The 21,110-nt window shown below is 52.9% G+C and overlaps 6 protein-coding genes across 6 annotated transcripts; 2 read left to right on the forward strand and 4 right to left on the reverse strand.

Moving 5' to 3' along the window:
- Positions 1 to 1,449: 1,449 nt before the first annotated feature.
- On the forward strand, positions 1,450 to 3,858 carry CABS01_04775 (myb-like DNA-binding domain-containing protein; the record flags this gene model as incomplete). Its single annotated transcript, XM_060538145.1, has 2 exons — positions 1,450 to 3,453; positions 3,526 to 3,858. The coding sequence occupies 2 exons, from the start codon at positions 1,450 to 1,452 to the stop codon at positions 3,856 to 3,858; spliced, it is 2,337 nt and encodes a 778-aa protein (XP_060389807.1).
- Positions 3,859 to 4,102: 244 nt separating this feature from the next.
- On the reverse strand, positions 4,103 to 6,444 carry CABS01_04776 (major facilitator superfamily transporter; the record flags this gene model as incomplete). The annotated part of the gene is made up of 5 exons (XM_060538146.1): positions 4,103 to 4,745; positions 4,837 to 5,023; positions 5,097 to 5,121; positions 5,243 to 5,528; positions 5,666 to 6,444. The coding sequence occupies 5 exons, from the start codon at positions 6,442 to 6,444 to the stop codon at positions 4,103 to 4,105; spliced, it is 1,920 nt and encodes a 639-aa protein (XP_060389808.1).
- Positions 6,445 to 8,346: 1,902 nt separating this feature from the next.
- CABS01_04777 (uncharacterized protein) lies at positions 8,347 to 10,053 on the reverse strand (the record flags this gene model as incomplete). Its single annotated transcript, XM_060538147.1, has 3 exons — positions 8,347 to 9,445; positions 9,565 to 9,968; positions 10,024 to 10,053. The coding sequence occupies 3 exons, from the start codon at positions 10,051 to 10,053 to the stop codon at positions 8,347 to 8,349; spliced, it is 1,533 nt and encodes a 510-aa protein (XP_060389809.1).
- A 1,948-nt stretch (positions 10,054 to 12,001) lies between these two features.
- CABS01_04778 (uncharacterized protein) lies at positions 12,002 to 15,100 on the forward strand (the record flags this gene model as incomplete). The annotated part of the gene is made up of 4 exons (XM_060538148.1): positions 12,002 to 13,407; positions 13,571 to 13,614; positions 13,872 to 14,177; positions 14,238 to 15,100. 4 exons carry the CDS (start codon positions 12,002 to 12,004, stop codon positions 15,098 to 15,100), a joined length of 2,619 nt encoding a protein of 872 aa, XP_060389810.1.
- A 271-nt stretch (positions 15,101 to 15,371) lies between these two features.
- On the reverse strand, positions 15,372 to 17,183 carry CABS01_04779 (uncharacterized protein; the record flags this gene model as incomplete). The annotated part of the gene is made up of 4 exons (XM_060538149.1): positions 15,372 to 15,530; positions 15,586 to 16,636; positions 16,698 to 16,739; positions 16,792 to 17,183. The coding sequence occupies 4 exons, from the start codon at positions 17,181 to 17,183 to the stop codon at positions 15,372 to 15,374; spliced, it is 1,644 nt and encodes a 547-aa protein (XP_060389811.1).
- A 998-nt stretch (positions 17,184 to 18,181) lies between these two features.
- Positions 18,182 to 19,675, reverse strand: CABS01_04780 (uncharacterized protein; the record flags this gene model as incomplete). Its single annotated transcript, XM_060538150.1, has 1 exon — positions 18,182 to 19,675. One exon carries the CDS (start codon positions 19,673 to 19,675, stop codon positions 18,182 to 18,184), a length of 1,494 nt encoding a protein of 497 aa, XP_060389812.1.
- Positions 19,676 to 21,110: the final 1,435 nt, after the last annotated feature.

Here is a 21,110-nt window from a genome sequence, read left to right on the forward strand (position 1 = left end):
CTCGACAAGGTTCGGTGGTCGGCATGTTTCAGCACCGACTGGCGGACCGGTCCCGCGGAACCACTCTCCTGGAAGACGCCACGCTTTTTCCTCACATTCACTGGAAGTTTGCCCTGCTCTCTATGAATTCTGTCCAAGTTCCCCCTCTCTTTCACTGAGCTGGAAAGGTCGGCAGGTTTCGTCTCATCGTTGTCGTTATCGTATTCCGGTTTCCGATTCGGTGGCCCCTCTCAAGACAACCCGAGAGCGACTCGGACCACTTGGTCGTAGATAGATTATCCCATCTGCGTCTTGGGGGGATGTGTTTGCCGCCATCCGACGGCATATCCCCTGGGCTCCCGCGAGGGTGCGCTGTCTTGTTTGGACTCTGAGAGACGGCCACTCTTAAATTGTCAGATGGTGTTTTGCGCAAGCGACAACGTGCTGTCATTGCCTTTCTCGCCATGTGCTCGGTGCTGTTTGGATCGCCTGCTGCCGTGTTCCGCGGTGCCTGATACCAGGAAACGGCTTGTTGAACAGCATGAGTCGGCATCTTGTGTTGGCTCCGCTCAACTGCGTGAACCCCAGAAGCCACGCCATATTGCAAAGCAAGTGCTCAGAGCTCGTCACGAACAACTCATCCACCAGACATATGTCCTCTTGTAATTGATTATGGTGCTGCATCGGAGGACAGAGGAAACCCCTCTCTTTCAACCCAACAGGACGCGTGGATGCTACTATGCCTCGGCAGCAGAATAAGGAAAGTGAGGGGGTGACAAGTTGAGAGTTCATGAATGCGGCTGCTCTTATCAATCTAGTAGCGGAGCTGGGCCGCCAATCAATGCCAAGATCCATGCACCCTCACCTTGTGTCGTCGTAATTGACTTCGATCTATGCTCGCAGTACATTGCTTGAGTACCTAGGGCAGCAGCATATACGATGTTAAACTTCCAGCTCGAAACCGCGGGCTTCGTAAAAATGCCGCCGTTATCTAGAATCGGAAAGATGCAAGAATGGTGTGTTTCTGACTGTCCAGAAATGCGATTGCTACAATCGGCTTTCGTATACTTTGGGTCAAAGCATTTCTGGCAAGAGTTTATTTCGCTTGGCTTGAGACGTTCTAGCCAGAGAGAAGCTTGCACCGGTGGCCCTGTCGGACTTTCAATCCGGACAGTCAGTACTCCGTAATTACACTAGGAATTAAGTTCTCTTGGAAATTTCAATCTTCACCGAGGATACCGAAACGCCGAGGTGTGTCTCGGTGAGCTGCATTAGGCTCTCGATGTGGAGCCAATCACTACCACTCACAAGAGCTGACTAAGACATGCCAAGCCGCTCTCAGCCTTGTGTACCCATCCTTCACGATTGGCCTCGCATCACAATTTCTTTCGCGCAACGCCCTCGCGAAGGGGACTTTCGATAACCACAACCCGCGCCGCAATCCGAATATCTTCAGCACTCGTCGTCATAATGGGTGTCGTCAAGGGAGGCGTTTGGACCAACATCGAGGATGAAATCCTCAAGGCCTCAGTGTCAAAATATGGTCTGAACCAGTGGGCGCGTGTCTCGTCACTGCTCGCGCGCAAGACCCCGAAGCAGTGCAAGGCAAGATGGAACGAATGGCTGGACCCGAGCATCAAAAAGACGGAATGGAGCAAAGAGGAGGACGAGAAGCTTCTGCACCTCGCCAAGCTTATGCCAACACAATGGCGCACCATCGCTCCTGCCGTCGGCCGAACCGCCAACCAGTGTCTCGAGCGATACCAGAAGCTCCTCGACGAAGCCGAAGCAAGAGAAGCTAGCCAATTTGGACTCGCTGGTATCGATGGCGGCGAGGCATCGGCACCCAGCGCCGACGATGTTAGACGATTGCGCCCTGGCGAAGTCGACCCAGACCCAGAGAGCAAGCCCGCCCGACCCGACACGATCGATCTCGACGAGGATGAAAAGGAGATGCTGAGCGAAGCCCGAGCGCGTCTAGCCAACACACAGGGCAAAAAGGCCAAGAGAAAGGCAAGGGAACGTCAGCAGGAGGAGTCGCGCCGTTTGGCAGCGCTGCAGAAGCGACGCGAGCTCAAAACGGCCGGCATCAACATCAAGGTCGTCACGCGCAAGAAGGGCCAGATGGACTACAATGCCGACATTCCTTTTGAGAAGAAGGCTGCCCCAGGGTTCTACGATACCGCTGAAGAACAGGTCCGAAACGAGCACCAGCGAGAGGCTTTCGACCCGAGGAAACAACAGCTCGCGAGCAAGCGTAAGGGCGATGGCGACGATGATGGAGACAACAAGAGGAGGAAGAAGGAAAAGGAGGCGCCCTCAGCATCATTCCAGGCTGCCGTGAAGGCGGGACAGATGCAGAAGATCAGAGAGGCTGAGCAGAGCAGCAAGAGAAGAGCGCTGAATCTGCCTGCTCCTCAAGTCAGCGAGGGCGAGTTGGAGGAGATTGTCAAGATGGGTATGATGGGCGAGAGGGCAAGCATGATGGCGCGCCAGAGCGAGAACGATGCAACCCGTGGCCTGATTAGCGAATACTCGACCCTGAACAACAACGCCCCGATCCGAACCCCTCGAGCTCCCGCCCAGGAAGACCACATCGCAAACGAGATCCGGAATATCAGAGCCTTAACGATCACCCAGTCTTCACTACTCGGTGGCGAGAATACTCCGCTACACGAAGGAACCGAGTCGACTGGATTCGATGGCGTCGCCCCCCGCAAGCAAGTGGTTGCGACACCGAACCCCCTGGCGACACCAATGCATACAGATAGCGTAGGACAAACACCGGCACGCGTTGGACAGACTCCGATGAGGACGCCCCGCGACAGCTTTGCTTTGAACGCCGACGGTAGCCAGGCACTCGTCTCAGCGACGCCGAGAGATGTCAAGATGCGAGAGATGGCCCTACGCAGCCAGTTGAGACAAGGCCTTGCATCTTTACCCAAGCCCAAAGATACCGAGTGGGAGCTTGAACTTCCTGAGGACCAGAAGGAGGTTGCTCTGGACGAGGATCAGCTAATGGAAGACGCTGGAGAGAGAGATCGTAGGGAACGCGAAATCAAGGCCGCACAAGAAGCACTGGAGGCGCGGAGACGGACACGGGTTATGCAGAGACAGCTGCCGCGGCCGGCCAAGGTGGACGTCTCGGCTCTGCTTTCAAATGCGGAGTCTTTCCAGGACAGTGCCGAAGCGCTCATTGCGCGAGAGGCTGCTGCTTTGGTCGCCAACGATGCCGTCAAGTATCCTCTGCCCGGCTCCGAGATTAGCGGCGCTGCTCCTCGGCTAGACACCCTCAGCGACGACGACCTTGCAGAGGCACGGCTCCAGATTATGTTGGAGACGAAGCCGACTCCGTCCCCCGCCGAACTTCAAGTGTCCTTCGAGGCCAGGAGCAAGAGTTCTCTGCTCCTCGGTCTGGGATGCTACGGTGACGACGAAGAAGAGGAGGAGGTAGCCATGAAGAATGCCTTTGACGTAAGTTACACCACAGACCGCGCCGTCTTTGGTGCTTCCATTTGCTTCCCAGTACTAATCCCATCATCTCAGTCTATCCAAGATTCCATCGCCAGTACGGCCGAGGAGGGCATCAAGCTCGAGAAGAAGCTGGGCCTGCACCTGGGCGGCTACCAGAAGCGCCAAAAGATGCTCAAGGACAAGATTGGCGAGGCCGCCGAGGCCCTGGATAAGGCCAACAACGCCCTCAGCGGGTTCAAGACGCTGGCCATCTCCGAGGAGGTGGCGATCCAGCGGCGTCTGAGCGCCCTGAGGGAAGAGGTCGGGTTCGTCAGCAGGAGGGAGCGCGAGGCGCAGGAGTTGTACCGTAAGACCAAGGATGAGCTTGATGCGTTGCGCGTTAATGGGATGAATGGTCACTATTAAAGGGGGTGTGTGCGTGTATTTATAACGGGCGATGAGAACGGCAAGGCAAGGCAAGACAAGGCTTAGGCTTGGATTAAGGCAAGGCAAAATTGAAGCTTGTATGATGATGCGGAACCGCGAAATGCTTCCGTTAGAATGCTAAAAGTATCTATGCAACACAAATGCTATATTAGATGACGCAGCGACAACTTTTCCCCCCAAATTCATGATTACCAGTGGATGATAGATATTAGCCCCGGTTCCTTTACCGGCTTGTCTTTCTCGCACCCAGTCTGGGCAACTTGATCGGGACAAGCAGAGCCACCGAAACAAAAGCAATCACGACACAACACAGAAACGTCGTCCGCAATGCCGCCTCGTAGCTCATAACGACCTGCTCGCGGTACGCAGCCGGCAACTTCACAATCGACTCGACGCTCTCCCTCACCTTGCGAATCACCTCGTCCTTCTCCGGCCCCTGGACGTACTCGTCCAGATACCCCACCAGCGCATTCTGCACGACGAGACTACTGCTCGCCACGCCCAACACCATGCCGAGCGAGCGCCAGAGGATGAGGGTGCTCGTGACGACGGCCTGCTCGCGCTGTTCGCTTGCCGCCAAAACGGCCATGAAGGTACCGGGGAACTGGAAGCCCTGGCCGATGGAGGAGGGGACGAGGCAGAGGAGGTAGACCCAGGAGGGCCAGCCGCGGCGCATGGCGGAGAGGGCGATGGTGCCGACGAGGAGGCCCACTGCGCCGGTGAGGGCTGGCCATTTGAGGCGGCGGGTGTAGGTTATCAGGAAGCCTGTTGCTGTGCCTACCATGGAGGAGACGATGGAGGGGAGGACGAGGTTGAGGCCTGACGAGGTTGCTGTTGTGAGGAGGACGGCTTGGAAGAAGAGGGGGCTGTTGTGCGTCAGGTTTTGAAGTTTTCTTGGAGGAGTAACCTGTCTTCGGGGGTGTCTAGATGAATACGGGGACTACACCGGAGACTTACATGTTGAAGAGGATGGCATTGCTGAGGAGAGCCGCGAAGAAGTTGGAAAAGATAAGGTTCATTCGAGGCGAGCGCCGGACTAGGTAAAGGGGCATGATGGGTCGGCTGACGTAGGATTGGACGTAGAGGAAGACGGGGAAGCAGACGCCAAAGATGGCGAGAGATGCAATGACGAGAGGATGGGACCCTTGGATCTTCGTTAGCTCACTGTCACGAGGGGCGATATCATATCTATGGGGACTGATCTAGAAGCCACTTACATGGGAGAACATTTCCTCCGAGGTTCTACAACGTTGCGGGAAGAAGACGTTAGTTCATGTGTTCAAAGAGCCTGGCTACGCCACTGCCTAATAGATTCCCTTCATGCAATTCTACGAGGCCGGAAAGACGGGAGATAAAAACTTACAAGACCAAGAACGAAGAAGGTAATGGTCGTGGTCAGGAGGATGGAGCCCTTGAAATCAAAAGCCTTGAGGGCCTCGACGAAGCTCTCCCGCTTGGTGCCAGCCATACCCAGATCGCTGGGGACGGCGATCATGGCGATAATGCAGCAGATGATGAGGGGCGGAACCTGGATGCCGAATTCCCAGCGCCAGCCGAGGTGGTCGGCCATGGCGCCGCCCAGGGCCGCGCCGAGGGCGGATCCCACGCCGTAGATCATGTTGATGTAGGATTGGTATGCGCCGCGGTTCCTGTGTCATTGTCAGCTTCCAGACCCTTCTCACGGTGACTGTCTTCTCATGGTGAGGTAATGTCGAAGTGGACGTTCGTGTGCATTCTTACAAAAGCGCACAAGAACGACTTTTGCAGACTGAAGGGAACCACTCACTCAATCGGAACCAAATCGCTGACAATGATACTACCCAGAGTCATCATCCCGCCGGCGCCAAGTCCGCATGCCGCCCGGGCAAGGATGAAGCTCGTCATGCTTTGCGCGAGCGCGCACCACACCGTCGCGAGACAAAAGATGACCATGGTGGCGACGTACGGCGGCTTCCGGCCCACGCTGTCCGACAACCGGCCCAAGATGGGCTGAAACGCCGAAGACGTCAACAAGAACGCCGTCGACAGCCACGAAGCGCTGTTGGAGGCCTTGAAGTAGGACGTGATGACGGGGTGGGACGAGGCCATGATGGTGCCGTCGAAGCAGGCGATGAAGTAGGTGAGGAGGATCTCGGAGAAGATGAACCAGAAGCGGGAGCGGGAGATGCCGTTTAGGAAGGGTGTCGAGGCGACGCTGCTGCTGACGGAGACGGCGTCGTCGTTGTCGCTGTCATCGTCTACGGCGGCGATGCCTCCGGCCTCGGAGGCGCGGTCGGAGCGGCTTGCGAGCGAGGGCCGGCGGTGCTTGGAGGCCGTGCTGTAGCGCCGGGGACCGCGGAGGAGGGGGTTCACGGTCGACTCGGGCTCGAGGAAGGGTCCCGTGGAGGGAATGGACCTGGAGAGCAAGAGGTCGAATTCGTTTGGCGGGATGGCGTTTTCGTCTTGCGGGGTGATGGGGAGAGGGGTCGTGGGCTCGTCGACTTGGAGGAGAGGCGTGCGCTCGGTGGAGTGGTTGACGTTTGACGCCGCCGACGACGAGGCCGGGTTGGCTTTCCGGGGTGCCATTGTGACGAATTGGTTTTACGGAAGAGCAGACAAGGATGGCATTCAGAAAATTTCACGATGGGACCGGGCGGGAGATCTGCCTTCATGAATCAGTCTTGTGCGGTCTTGGTAGGTATGGGGCCGGGGGTTGAAAAGCTTACTCGAGAGATCTAGGTTCTGCAGATTTGAGATAGAATATTGCAGATGGACCGCGCGCAAGAGAAAACAAAGTCAAGCCTAACAACGTTGGTGTCCTCCGCTGCTAACAATTGCTGTTCAGTATCAAAGGATTGAGGCTCAGGAAACACAATTCGATGACATAAGTGACAGACCGCAAGCGAATGTCATGAGTCAAGAGAGATGGGATGAGGTGAAAGGAGAAAAGTAGACTGATCACCGAGAAAGAGGAAAAGAGACGAATCTCAGGTAAGGCAGGAAAGAGAAATTCCGCATTGAGATGGGACGCGAGCGCGAGGAAAGCACGCCTTTTTCTGCTCACCCTTGCCCCGGAAAGCCGTTGACTCAATAAATCGGTGTACCTACTTTTGTACCTTTTTTTTTTCTACTCTTGGGATCCGCCGTTTCCTTGTTCCCCGAGGGACCTCGCAATATTAACGTTGGTAGTAAGCAGCCATGCAGAAAAAGGACCCAAGGAGTACATGGCGCTGCGGTATTGCTCCCGCCTACCGCTTACCGCCGGTCACGGCCCCGGCCTTTGCACGCTGGCAAGCCCAAGTTTGCCGGACCTGCTGACTCTTTTCAACTGTCAGCGACGGCGTTGGCCCTCCTACAAGTCTTACGGCCTACCTCAAACCCCTCGCTTCCAACCCCCCTCCATCTGCATCACGCTCAACTCTCACTAAGACGGGATACCTTGTCGTGTACAATAAGGGCGTCGAACTAGAAAGATCCTTATCCTGCCCCTCCAACTTCCGTCGCCGTTGCCCATACCAATGGCCTCAAAAATTGTTCATTGTCCAATCACGCAATAGCGGGTATGCAAAGGCGGCAGAAGCGTACAGCGCGGACTCAAGCCGATATGTGCCCGCTTAGCTTACCTGATTAGCAGGCGCGAACACCGCTCAGCGAATGCGATGGGGGGAGGGAGGAGATATTGCCCACTTCCCCGGCTGGGTGTCTTGCTTTTCCCGCTGCAGACTTGTCTACATAGAGCGGCGTTTTTGTAGTGGGCCGAAGGATCTGATCCTAGAGTGGGGGGTTCCTTCCATCCCGGCCAGCGGGGGTCCCGTTCCGGTGCCGGGTATCGGAGCCGACCCGATGTGGTACATGGGAACCTGCCGCGATGCTGTCGTACGTGTGCCACCGTCTCGCCTTTCTGTATAACTTCACATCTCGCTGAATCTCTGCATCAATTCTGGTCTACCAATCTTCCTCAATCGCGTTCAGAGAGCCGCCGAAGTCGATGTCGCACCGATCGGAGTGTATCACCGGCAAGATTGAGAATCACTCTGGAGTTTTCTGGGCAGCACTGCATGCTGCCAGGGACCGGACCAATGTGCGGCAAAGATATTGTATATGCAACTCTCCGCCGATCGAAACACAGACTTCTGCATTGCATCTATCATGTCTGATTCTGCTTGTCTCGATTCCTTGGGCCCGGGCGGGAATGAACTTTGAAGCCGAAGCCGATGATTCGATCAATGGAGCCGAAGCCGAACTGTTGAGAACCTAGCTCCCTAGGATTTCGTATCCCTGATTAAAAGGCTGAATGCATGCGATGTTTGACCTCGTTTAGGTATTTGACCGTTTGTCTGGTTGGAACCACAATATTTCGGACTCGCACGAGACTCTGAATAAGACCAAAGATCGAATGCAGTCTGAGAGGAGCGTGCGCGCTGTGAACTGGTGTTCAGTATGCTGCGAGTCTTCGCGGCTTTTCAACTTGGGCTTTCAATGGGTTACCTATGGTTTTTCTTCCTCCATCTCAGAATCGTAATCATACACCGAAACAGGATAATCCTCCCGCGACCCAGCCTTCTTGATAAGCTTCATATCGAGCATTTGCAAGAACAGCCTATCGTTAGCGTCCTCATCGTAGTCGTCCGTCCAAATAGAATTATAGTTCTCCCACTGCCTGTTGTTGTGCTCGTAACGCGGATGGTTGGAAAAGTAGCTGAGCTGTTCTGCGCGAAAGATCTCAAGATCAGGGCAGTTCGTCCTCAGGTGCGCAAAAACGTCTTCCCAATTGCCCCCATCCCAGTGAATCTTGACGTCGTCAAAGTTGACCCGGCGGATCGCCGAATCCTGTGACGATAACGGAACCGCCGACAATAGTTGTAGAAGCGACGGTATGTTTGTCCATATCCGGCGGAGCGAGAGGTCGCGCAGATATTTGGATTTGAATCGGGGATTGTCCCACTGCTGAACGTCCAAGTAGAGATAATGCGTCGCCTCGATGCCGAGTGCCTCAAGTTTGGGGCAAGATGCCACCAAGGCCCAGAGTGCGTCCTGATGTTCTCTGTTGGGATAGGTTGCCTGCACATTACTCGGCGCAACCGATCCCAGGATAGTCGTTCTATCGCCGTCGTTATTTTCCTCCTCTATCTTGGTGTATTGTGCGCTTCCGCTCGGTCCAGTCTCGTCGACGATAACCAAGCGTAGCTTCCTAAGGCGATCCCGAACATCTTGAGAGAGGCCACCAGCCAATTGTCCAATATGCCACGTCGAAGGCACCGCAAAGCTGAGGTCCACTAAGTGTTGGAATCCCGGACTGGTCAGACCGTGTTTCACTGTTGCTAAAACTTCATCTACGCCTTGCATGTCGTAACAATTTGCCATGAGATCGTGTTTGCTGTGTGCCGCAGGGAACTCAACACTGAAGCGCTCTATGTGCTTGACAGTGTTAAAAAAGCGTCGAAGAAGCGCGTGTTCATTGTTCTTCCCGTAATGGAGCTCGTGCCTAGAGCGTGTCGGGTTCGAGGTCCACCAATCTGTCGTTCTAAGTTTGTCGACATAGGAGTTCAAGATGATGTAGTCGTCATCGACATCCTGACCTTCGAACCTGCGTCAGCCTTGAGTCAGTCGTTCGTTCTGATACAGGGAGTAGACTCGAGTAAGCTTGCTGGCGTTTTGCAAAGACGGAGAGTGCTCAGGACATGGCGGTGGGCGAGTAAATCTTACATCTCAAAGTCGTACGAGTACAACCGCGAGAAAGTTCGTAGTCCATCGAGATCGTGGAGGCTGAGACTTCTGATCCAACTACATGGACCGCCATCAGGCCCGTCGCAGATTCGGATGAGTTTCTCGAGACGATTCCGATCATCAAAGGGTACGCTCCACCATTCGTGCTTCTGCAGCATTCTGATTACGGAGGAGTTCCATTGGCGCGAGACCAAGCGCAAGTTCCAGAAGCCGCCTCCGATGGGGGGCAGTTCGCCCCGGTTAAACTTCTGCAAGGAGCCGGAACCGTGTCGCGTATTAACAGGAAGCCGCGCTGAGTGTGACGTGAAAAACTTCCAGTCGCCTAGAGAGTAGACGCCTCGGACTTTTGCCAATGGCTGGTAGACCATCAACCCATCAAGGACCTATCGAAGGCGCAGGATTAGCCGACCGCACACAGTTGAGAGAGATTCAACGGACCTGGTCAAGTATTTCGGAAGGGAGTTTCATGGTGCCCGAGATGTATCGTGACTAGCTCACCGAAGTGCGGAAAACCGATCACGATGAAGGCGGTGCCGGGTAGCTTTCCACATCTTACGTAGTCGTTTGGGATGTTGAGCTGTAGTTGCTGGGCCTCTGGGAGGTAAGTAGGGCAGGCAGCCAACAGAGGCTGGGCTTAGCGTAAAATCCAGCAACAGACCACTGTAGGATTAGTCAGACTCCCTACCTTACGGGGAGCATCTGACATCAACCACCCGGGAATGGAAATGCACAACATCGATCTTTTCTACTTCATTACCACTTCGATTCGGCATTTATTCTAGCAGGCTGTTGGGTCTATGATTGTTGTCTCATAAGAAGACTTCAGGTTCTCTTTGAACCTTTTTGACGAGAGGTTTCTGCCACTCGAAAATTGGCAGAGACTGAGGGGACGCACTTGAGTTTAAATACCTCCTGTGTGCTGCTTAACCACTCCTAACATGATCACGAAGAGTGTTTAGTGAACCAACGTTCCAAGACGAATTTGGATCCGCGTCTAGATTACTCTCGACCAATACACATTCCCATCGGTGCAACAGAACCTCCGACTGATCAAAGCCTCGAATCATGTCCAAAGCCATTCACAGATCAAAGAGCCCCTCAATCTCTCCATTCCCACCTATTTCTATATACAATACACCAACCAGGGTTGAGACTGCTGACTCGCATACTTGCAAGATCACTCAAAGTTTTCAGTATGAGGACTGATTATCGGGTGCGGGGTAAAACATGGTAAAGAGGCAATTTGGGACAGTTCAGGATTCGAGAGTGGAATCGACTTCAAGTTGCGTGAATGAGATTATTGGCGCTGCAGCGTGTGAATTAACGGCATGCCTAGGCAATGGCAACCCTCGATGTCAGGCTATCAAGCTATTAACACCCTCGGTGTTCTTGACCACTTTCAGTAGATCACCCTCCGAATTTCAATAATAGTTCTCATCGTGATTTCTTATAACACTCCACAAAGAATTTTATCCAAGATGAAAGCCTCCGCTATCGCTGTCCTTCTTTTCAGCAGTCTAGCTACAGCTGAAATCGCCAGAGTAGTTTGCCAACAACCCCCTAGAGAGTGGGGAGTATGTGTGGCCCTGGTGTGAGACTTTAAATAACGGTCGATGGAAACTAACGACTTTTCAGAGAACGGCAACTACAACGGCGACGACAGCTGGGCTTGCGGTCAGCGATGTGGCCAGGTTGGTTTCCAGGATCAAATAGACAAGTTCAAAGAACGCCTGACTAACGCAATATGGTGCATTGACGAGAACGATCATCATGGCTATGCTAGATATGGTGCGCGTTTATCTTCTCCGGAATCATTTTTGGATTGTCTACTTACAGTTTCAGGCGCTCGTCCGACAATATGTGCGATTGCTATTACTATTAGAGTCCAACTTAAGATAGGGCTCTTCTGAGCTCTATAATAATTCGATAAAACCTTTTCGATAGCTACACGCCTTTTCCCATCATCCAAGATCGAGTATTGTCCGTCATGTCTCATATGTACACCATCAACAACATGATAACATGCGTATATAGACAGAGAGAGAATTTGTGACCTCGGATCCCAGTTTGGTATAAAAGTTGCATCACTCCTTATATCTGCCGTATCGAGAAATAAGTATTATCGAAAACATGAAACCCGCCCCCCCCCCCCCCCTCTTCATTTTGGGACTTCGAATTCGAGAGGTAAAACAGAATTATTTTTCATGCTGATATAAGAACTCTCCTGGAAGGCCTAAAAGTTAAATCTTGGACTGTGAAGGTTGTCATGGGATCTCAAGCTGGAGATATCATGTGGTTGCCTTAGGTACCCCGTGCTGACAGTCACAGGCGGGAGACGTCCGGCATAAAGGTACCCACTTTACCAGGGTCACGCGCTTAGTCATCACACCGAGAATCTGCGAACCGATCTCAACCGATGCCAAGTTTTGCCGACTTGAATCTCATCCAGGATAATTCACCTGTAGGGGACGATGAAAAGCAGTATACAATGACACGACGTCTCGATGACGGCACAACGACATACGACCCGTTTACAGGCGTCCTCCCCGTCCTACCGCCCGATGCCCAGCTTCCGGACAAGAACCCGCGCAGCAACGCCGCAACCGCAGCATCGGCCGCCGGCGTGCGCGCCTTGAGCGCCCAGGCCATCGCATTTTACTTCCGCGCTCCTGTCAAGGCCTTCTTCCGCACCCGCGTCGACTACCTCGCCTATGCGCGCAGTGTGCACCAGGCCCAGATCGAGCTGCTCGCCCAGGCCGCCGCCAAGGAGCCCTCGACTAAGCTGAAGGCGACGCTGAACCAGGCATGGTTCTATCTGCGGGGCACCACGCCGGGCGTGCTCACGTCGGCGGTGAAGCAGCACGGCTGGAGCGTGCTCCCGAATCAAGTCTTGCCGCCGCTCATCGCAAACGTGGGCGTCGGGGCCGTGCTGTATACCAGCTACCTCACGATCCTTGGCAGCCTGCATGAGGAGAGCGGCAGAGCGACAAAGACTGTCTACCCACCACCGCACCCGACGCAGACCTTCACCGCAGGATTTCTCGCCGGAAGTCTCCAGAGTTTCATCGCGGCACCGTTAGATGCCATCCAGGCACGGTATGATCACCGCGACCTCATGCCAACGGAAGGTGGGAAACCCAGAAGCATGTGGGCCTTCAGTGCCGAGAAGCTGAGGGAGATTGGTGTGCGTGGCATCTTCGCGGGATGGGGTCTTTCCCTCATGAAGGACAGTTTCGGCGCAGCCGTATTCTTCAGCGTTTTCGAATACGTCAAGGCGCAAGGATACTACCGCTTTGTCTCCTGGTACTACGGCGGACTCGAGGAGCACATTGTTGACTTTATGGCCCAAAAGCGACCTGCGAAGAATGGCAAACCGGAAGATGACAACAAGCAGTCTCTCATTATTCGGCCGCACTATGCGATAGAACCCATCTTCTTGCTTCTCGGAGGACTCAGCGCATCCTTTGCCCAACAAGTTGTTCTTCATCCCTTGACTCACGTGCAAGTAGAGCACTGGGATCGCCTCGAGGAGCTTGACGCCAAGGCAGCGAAATTGAGGGAAACTAAGGGAGCCGACCCGGCGCACCGTAAAGACGGATGGAGGATGGCGAGGGCCTACTATCGGGCTTACAAAGAGACCTGGTCAGAATGCTGCGCGGAGGCCGCAAAGGAAGGTTTGGGCGTGAGGAAATGGCTATGGCGCGGTTTCTGGTGGAACACCATCCGCCAGGTTCCCAGCACAAGCGCTGGATTGATCATTTTTGAACTGGTGCGACGAAAGTACGGTCTCGGCAGCGAAGAGGTTCGCATCATGGGAGACGGGTACGATATACTACTAAATTAGAGCATTTGGCACGCGCGCAGGCGTTTGGATGGTTGCATTTTAGGGACTCTCGACTCCCCGCTAGACATTTGTACAAATTACATCAAGAGACTCTTTTTTCATATCGGTGATACGATACGGAGTCGCAGCTGTGGCCTGCAGGTGGCACGACTTTACACTGGCTGGCTGGTTTGCGGCACCTTCGGGTAAGTATTTCCTGCACCTCCAACGTCGCGTGGTGATAGAGCAATAAGCTTTCCACATTGGATGCAAAAACCCGGGGAAGTGGAGAAGACATGTTCATTTGATAATCACCGATGACGTCGGGGCACCATGCGGCTCAGGAAACTTTCTCTGGCATCTCTCCCCTCTTTATCTCCCTTAAGTCGTCCCGTAGTTTGTAAATCCACTATACTAAGATTCATCAACAAAATCGACGAAATGGCCAACATTCCAAAATCAGACAATGTTGTGCGCGTGAAGCTTGTCGATACGACAACTGCCATGGTTGGCGTCGCCGAGTCCTTCGTTCAGCCAGTCGTGAAAGGGCATGAAGTCATCAACTTTTGCTCGTTAGCTTTCCTCCTCGAACATGAGAAACTCGGCAAAAAGGCAATGTTCGATCTCGGCGTCCGAAAAGACTACTGGAACCTACCCAAGGGCGCCCAACAAGGAGTGCTGGGGCCAGATAGCGTGATCTTTGGCATGAGCGTACCAAAGGGCATCGATGAGGTGTTGGCGGATGGAGGAGTAGATCCAAAGTCGATTGGTAAGAGCCTTTGTCTCTCAATTGCTTCCCAAGAACCTTCTCTCTCACACGACCATATAGATTACTGCATCTGGTCTCACGCCCATTTTGACCACCGCGGAGATGTGTCCGTCTTTCCCAAATCAACAACGCTGGTTACTGGACCTGGATACTTCTCGTCCAAAGGAAGACCCGGGGGCAGAGATGATCCACAAGCGGCAGCAGAGTTTGAAGGTCGACCGCTCGAGGAAGCCAACTTCGACAAAGGTCTGATGGTGGGCAAGTTCAAAGCCCAAGACTTCTTCGGCGACGGTTCCTTCTACCTTCTTGATGCTCCGGGCCATCAGCCAGAGCACATATGCGGTCTCGCCCGGACGACGCCGTCTTCGTCCCCCGAGGGAGCCACATTCGTCTTTCTGGGCGGTGACATCTGCCATTTTGCGGGCGTCTTCCGGCCGTCGGAAGAGACCCCGCTCCCAAATGGGATTCCCGCTTCGGCCATTGCATTGCGCAGAGATTGGGCGTCCAAAGCCGTGTGCCCATGCTCTCACTTTACTCCTCACCATCCTAACGCGTCGGACGAAAAATCGGCGTCTACCACGCCCTGGTATGAGCTTCCTCGCGGAGGTAAACACCCTGTCTATACAGATATTGACCTGGCCACCGAGTCGGTTGCAAAGATGCGTGAGCTGGATATCAAGGACAATGTCATGGTCTGCATCGCGCACGACGCAAGTCTGCTGGATGTGTTGCCGGTCTTCAACAAGCAGCCGGAGAGGGATATTAATGACTGGAAGACTAATGGATGGAAGGCGACGACGTACTGGAGTTGGCTGAATGAGGTGTCGGTAGACGGTAATACGCCACATGGGCCGGTGGTGGAAGGCTTTTGGAGGGATGGCAAGAAGTGGGATTACGCGGGATACTTGGAAACTCTCAAGTAAGACTATACAATCCCGTAGCTAACCGGAGCAAGTAGCGTGGGAAGAAAAGTTTTCTGATGGAATGAATAAAAACGATGATGCTCTCTGATGGAGAAAAGAAAGTGGTCTCAGAAGAAAGTGATCTCAGAAAAAGTGAACAGACAAACAAGGGAGAAAACCGAGTCCCTAATGGCGAAATGGGAAAAGCTTCTCTACTTGCACTGATGCACGTACAGCCACTCCAGATGCATAAAGTAATTACAAAGCCTCGAAATGCTAGACTAACCCTCGACTATTCACTCTCCTCTGCCTTCTTTGCTTGGGAAGCGACATGTTCAAATGCAGTCATATCCGGCTCGCACGTAGTCCCGATCTCGGGCATCTTGCCATTCTGGAAATATTCACGGACGATGTTGTCCACGCAGCTAGAGGGGTGATTGGTATATCCATGCTGAAAGACATGTCAGCATTGATACTTGCGGGGAAAATGACACGAAAGTACTTACACCAACACCGTGATGAATAACAGCCCGGCTGTTCCGGAACCGCGCAGAAATCTCCCATGCCGTGTTCTCAGGGGTGACCGGATCCCAGTGGCCGTTGATGATGAGAGCCGGAAAGCTGGTCCTGACGTTCCTCAAAGCGTTGAGGTCGATCTTCTCCGCGGCATCGAACCTCCAGCGTGAGCATTGCATGCGCAGCCTGGCGCTGGCTTCGCCGAAAGAGCTACCCTCCCAGTGGGTTCGGTAGATAGAGTACAAATCATCCACGTTCTCGACGCGGAAGGAAGAGTCCGCGCACGAGATGCCCCAGACGCCAAAGGTGCCGCCTTCGTTCCATTCGGACGGTAGTGCATTCGCTGCCGAGGCGATGGCGCGGGTCCAGTTGCCTGTCAAGGCGGCGTGGACTCTTTCGACGGCCAGAGGGTATTGTAGAGGCTTGTAGAGCTCTGCCAACAGGGAAATCTTGAAGAGAGATACGATGTCGTCTTTCTCGTTGGCGGTGTCATTTTTGTCATTGATCTGCTCCTCGAGAAGAGTTTCGAGTGCCTTCATCAGGCTGTCCCCGGTAGTGTCGGCGCCGGTGAAGTTGGCTAGTACGCAGGCCTCAGGACCAGCCTCGACGCACTCGTCAAAGAGGTGGTGTAGGGCGCGCTCTGTGTCTCTTTGGCCGGTCTTCCACGTGGTATCGGCATAGTCGTCGGCGATAAGGTTACTGTCCAAGACAAGACGTCCCACGCGGTCAGGGAACATGGAAGCGAAGACTTGTCCGAGGACGGTGCCGTAGGAGACGCCCCAGTAGTTCACCTTGGGGCCTTGACCGAGGGCGTCAGCGATCGAAATCATGTCTCTGGCAACGAAAGGTGTGCCGACGAAGCGGCCGTATTTGGCATAGTCTCTGAAGCAGGCATCGGCCGTGACTTTCCAGAGTTCCCAGTCTACCGTCTTGATACTGTTCCAGATATCACCCTTGGGTAGCGTATCAAAATCACGTCGGGTAACAGAAGTCTCAGCCGATGACACGTTGCAGACATATGGAATGGTTTTGCCAGTGCCTCTGTGAATGTGTCAGTCATAATCGTAATGAAAACGGGGTGCTAAAATGGCATGATACTTACCGAGGATCAAATCCAATGATATCGTAATTTCCTCCAACGATGCTACAATCAGTGAGTCAGCAGATGAGAAGCAATGATGCTGATAACGACCTACTTTCGCAATTTGAGCCCCAGAGCAGCAACTGACTCGACGCCAGAGCCTCCTGGTCCGCCGGGGTTCCACAGCATACTTCCCATGTAGGGTTCTTTGTTTGCGCTGGCCTTGATCAATTGGAGCTGGATGGTTTCACCAGAGCTGAGACTGGTATAATCCAGCGGAACCTCGAGTTTGGCGCACTGAAATTTCTCCGGCATAGCGTCAAAACCAGCGTTGCCAGCCTCTCCAAAATCCAGGTCACACTCTGTCCATTGGATGGATGACTGGTTTGATGGCACCGAAGAATTATGGTCGTCTCTCCGTAGGGCGGTATGGGCTTCAGTCGGTACTATTAGGGCGCTGACTGATCCCAGGAGGAGATGGCTGATTAGAGCACTTTGCAATTTCATGGTGACCGATTTGAGAGTTGAAATGGTTTGATATGATGTGTGAATGAATATTCAGGAGATATGATCCTCCTCTATTGCACCGACTTGCATTCTTATATGTGCGACGAGGTGTGAGATGGATGTTAGCGATAATGACAGGATCAGCTTGAAGTGGCTAGAGGATATTGACTGCCTGGATAGTGGCTATCAATTCGAGAAAACAAGCAAAAAACAAGGTTCTAAGTTAGAGGATCGAGGCTATGCGGCTGATTCGTCAAATCATCGCAATAACTTATTCCATCAAGTCGGAACTGGCGCCTTGGCGACGAAAAGCTGAGCCCGACTGAGCCCACAGAGGACGTCCAAAGTCTCAATTTGGCAAACAAATTGCATGCGCAGTGAGCTTACATGTCGCGCCAGATTCGCATTCAGCCCTGCTTGTCTCAGACTACAAGGCACAGCTTCGAGCCGCATTGGGAAGATTGGGTGCTGTTGGGGGACTGTCAGCAATCTTGGCAGTATCTACGTAATTCCTATGCTAGGCTTTTACCCTTTTGGGAAAAAAGAAGTAGAGAGGTACAAAACAATAAGCGGGACGTTTGCTAGGCGGCCTAGCGGGGTAAACTAGCTCCCGATGATCAACATGGACTCAGAGCAGACAAATTTCCTCACAATACTGGAAAGGAAGCCTGGTGTTTTACAATTCCTCAATATCGCCTTGGCGGCGCATCATGACATAGTTGTACAAATTCCAATTATGTCTAGCCGTGAGACTCAAACTTTTGGCCCTTCTACTCGGACTCATTGTTATCATAGTGATTAAGGAGCAGTATTAGTCAACATAGCAATGGCCAAACGGAGTTGAAATTTCCTTTGAACTAAGAGCAAGATACTGAGACTCAGTTAGAGTCCATCACTATGGAATTTCGCTGCCTACTACTGTAATCCGGAAAGAAGCTTGTGCCTAATATCACTCGCTTAGGCTTGATTTTACTCAGTCGTGAGTTGGTAGAGGTTGCCTAGGGACTCTGATCAGAAAGAACATCTTCGTCCATAACCTGATCATCGTCACTGCTGTTATCAGACTCATCCCACTCTCCATCAACAATGTCGTCATCCTCGCCATTGGGAACATCCTCCATCATCTCTGTGTCTGCATCTTCATGAAGCCCATTTTGAGCTTGCTGCTCAGAAGAGACGGCTGGCGAGGGATCTTTGGCTTCTAGGTCTGGCCCATGCTCTGGCAAGTCCGATAGCGACCAAAGTTTGACGCGTTGAAGACTTCCACTCAGAAGGCTGGAAAAAGACTCCTTCATGTACATGCCGTCCAGGCAAAATAGCTCCAGCATAGCTAGAACGAGAATCACCTTCCACCACATTGATGTCCAGAAAGAAGTTGGCCATATGAAAACCATTGTAAGTGCCTCCGCCACGGCAGCAAAATGCCAACGATTGGGGTAGATATGATTCCAGAGAACCCGAGTGTCGTTTATGAGGAGCTCTATCGAACTTGGCAAGACACATGTTCGCCAGTGTTTGGCAAGCTCTCCATGATCGAAATCTTGTTTTGAGTCGGTGAACCGAACTCTATGCCGCAGTCTATGTTCCCACATTGGCAACAGCCTGCCTTGGGAATCCCACGGCTCCTGTTCACAAAACTTTGTCCATCTGCTCCAGACCTCCAGAGCGATTTCATCACTCACTTCGAAATATTCTCTGTGCTTCTTTCCGCAGCCGCAGGCCCATGATCGACAAAAGTTGGTCAACTCGGCGTGGACCAGCTTTTCGGCAAAGCCGTTCCAGGAGAATTTCACTGCTGGTGCATCTTCATGTTCAAAAAACTCTGGGTGTTTGCACTGGGACTGAATGTCTTTGCCACGCTTTTCTGGAAGGAATTTGGTGACGCCGATTTTGAGTAGACGTTGTTTGATCTCGCGTGGCTGGGTGACCTGTACATAGAGGAAGCCCGCAGACTTTGCCTTAGGGCCGGCCTTGATCATGAACTCAAGTTTGCGGTCGATTTGGGGGCCGCTAAGCTTCTTTGCTGGCGTTGAAGGTTGCTCGCTTGCACTTCGATCCTGTACGACAGGCCGTTGATTTCGTCTTTCAATTTCAGAGGTTAGGCTTGGGGAAGTGTAAGAACTGTGCAAAGATGGCTTAGCCCGAGTGACGTTGCCAAGGTCGCCAGAATTTCGCCCAAGGTTGTCAGGTCTCTCGATGTGGGGAGGTTTTGCCGATTTCAACGACATCGCAGATGTTGATCTGTTTCTGGGGACGCTTTTCTTCGACGGGGTGTCCACCTCAGATTCATCAGGCTTCTCAGAATTTGGGGTCCAACTGGGGCCGGCGAATTGATTCCAAGAAGGAACATTGACTGAAGCTCGGCGTGGTGGCTGATCGGGCGTCGTCCCCGTTGTGGCCGGTGCCAAAGGGGAAGAAGCTGTGCTCGGCTGCGCTGCTTTCACGGGCCTAGCCCTGCGCTTCGCGACCTTAAGCGGTGGGGAATTCTGCATTGTATATTAATAGTTGAAGCGGGATGATGGGTGAAATCTTGTGTATTGAAATCTGAACCTGTCAAGCGACGGCAACTGAGGGACTAATCGATGAGCAGGTGTTTTAGAAGCCCACACTCTTGAGTCCTCGGCCTCTCAGTGGTATAAATACCAGCAATCATCGGGTTCAGCACAATTTTGAGAAATATTCCGGGATGCAATTTCCTACCTACGACGTTAAGCTGTAAGCGCCCTTGTTGGTTGCGGAAGCTGCGCCCCCCTGAGCCAGTGAGGCCTGTCTGAGCATCCTTGCTCATGCATCGGGAGCTTCCAGATCAGGTCCAACAAGGCAGAATCTTGTGCCTAATGGAAACTTCAGTGCGGTGTTTCGACCAAAACGCGACCAACTTCGTGGCATTGCTGCAGAGTGCCATCGTGTGTGTGGGGTCCTCGAGTACGAGTTGAAGATGCAATGACATTTCTGTCGCTTGTGTTGGAGAGGTCGCCTACCTTGGCTAGATGGGTTCATGTCTGTAGATGATTCGAGCATTAAGGAGTATGCCTCAATGACTCGCTACGTCAGATGTACGACTCGCTATCTAGTACAACAGACATTGGCATCGGAACTCGATATTCCGTTGGTGTTCATCTCATACTTATTGCGTGAAATCATACAAATCTGGTAGTGACGAAGATCAAAACGTTTTGTTGATTCTGCGAACGGAAAGTAGTAGGTTGTATGATTGAGCTGGCGACCGACTCAAATGTGATGATGTCCGAGATGGTCGCATCGGCCCACCTCACTCGGGGTCCGAATGGACTTCAAACCCGGCACTCCGCTGAATTCGAAGTCTTGGGTAGAAGTAGTAGCGCCAGAGCAGCTTCGAAACGATCTATTTTGGTCTTATGAGCAATGTTAGGCGAGAAGGTAGTTGGAAACTGGTAATCCCAATGCCGGTCTGTGGAAAGCATTGGTTGGCTATCACCAAGCTTGTTGAGCGGTAGCTATTAGTTCGGGGGTCCCAATTTTAATCGGTGAGACGGAGCGCTCAATCAAACGAGGTAGCGGCATCCGGGCCGGCCCGGCCGGCAGAAACTGCGCCTCGGTCCTCTCGCTTTCGGCTTAGATAGAAGCTTTCAAGACCTCTCTGCATAAACTAAGCTGAGATATTATTCTAGATACAAGCAATTTGACTTTCGAAAGGCAAGGTTCAGACCTCTTATTTCAACTGTTATCTTGATTCTTCGCAATGCCGAACATAACATCCGATTCTTCACGTGACGCAGCGATGGTGAAATCGCTTCTGAGGATGGCGACAGATGGCGAATACATCCGATCAACCCAGTTTCCAACCAAAACCCCTCTTAACGTCTGATAGATGACAAATGGATCTGACCTGACTCGATTGCGAAGTTCATTTCCTTCTGGACTCTTGTGCTTTAAATACTTTGTACA

This window comes from Colletotrichum abscissum (genome assembly GCF_030869225.1).
Source record: "Colletotrichum abscissum strain IMI 504890 chromosome Unknown Scaffold_9.1, whole genome shotgun sequence".
Taxonomy (NCBI): Eukaryota; Fungi; Ascomycota; class Sordariomycetes; order Glomerellales; family Glomerellaceae; genus Colletotrichum; species Colletotrichum abscissum.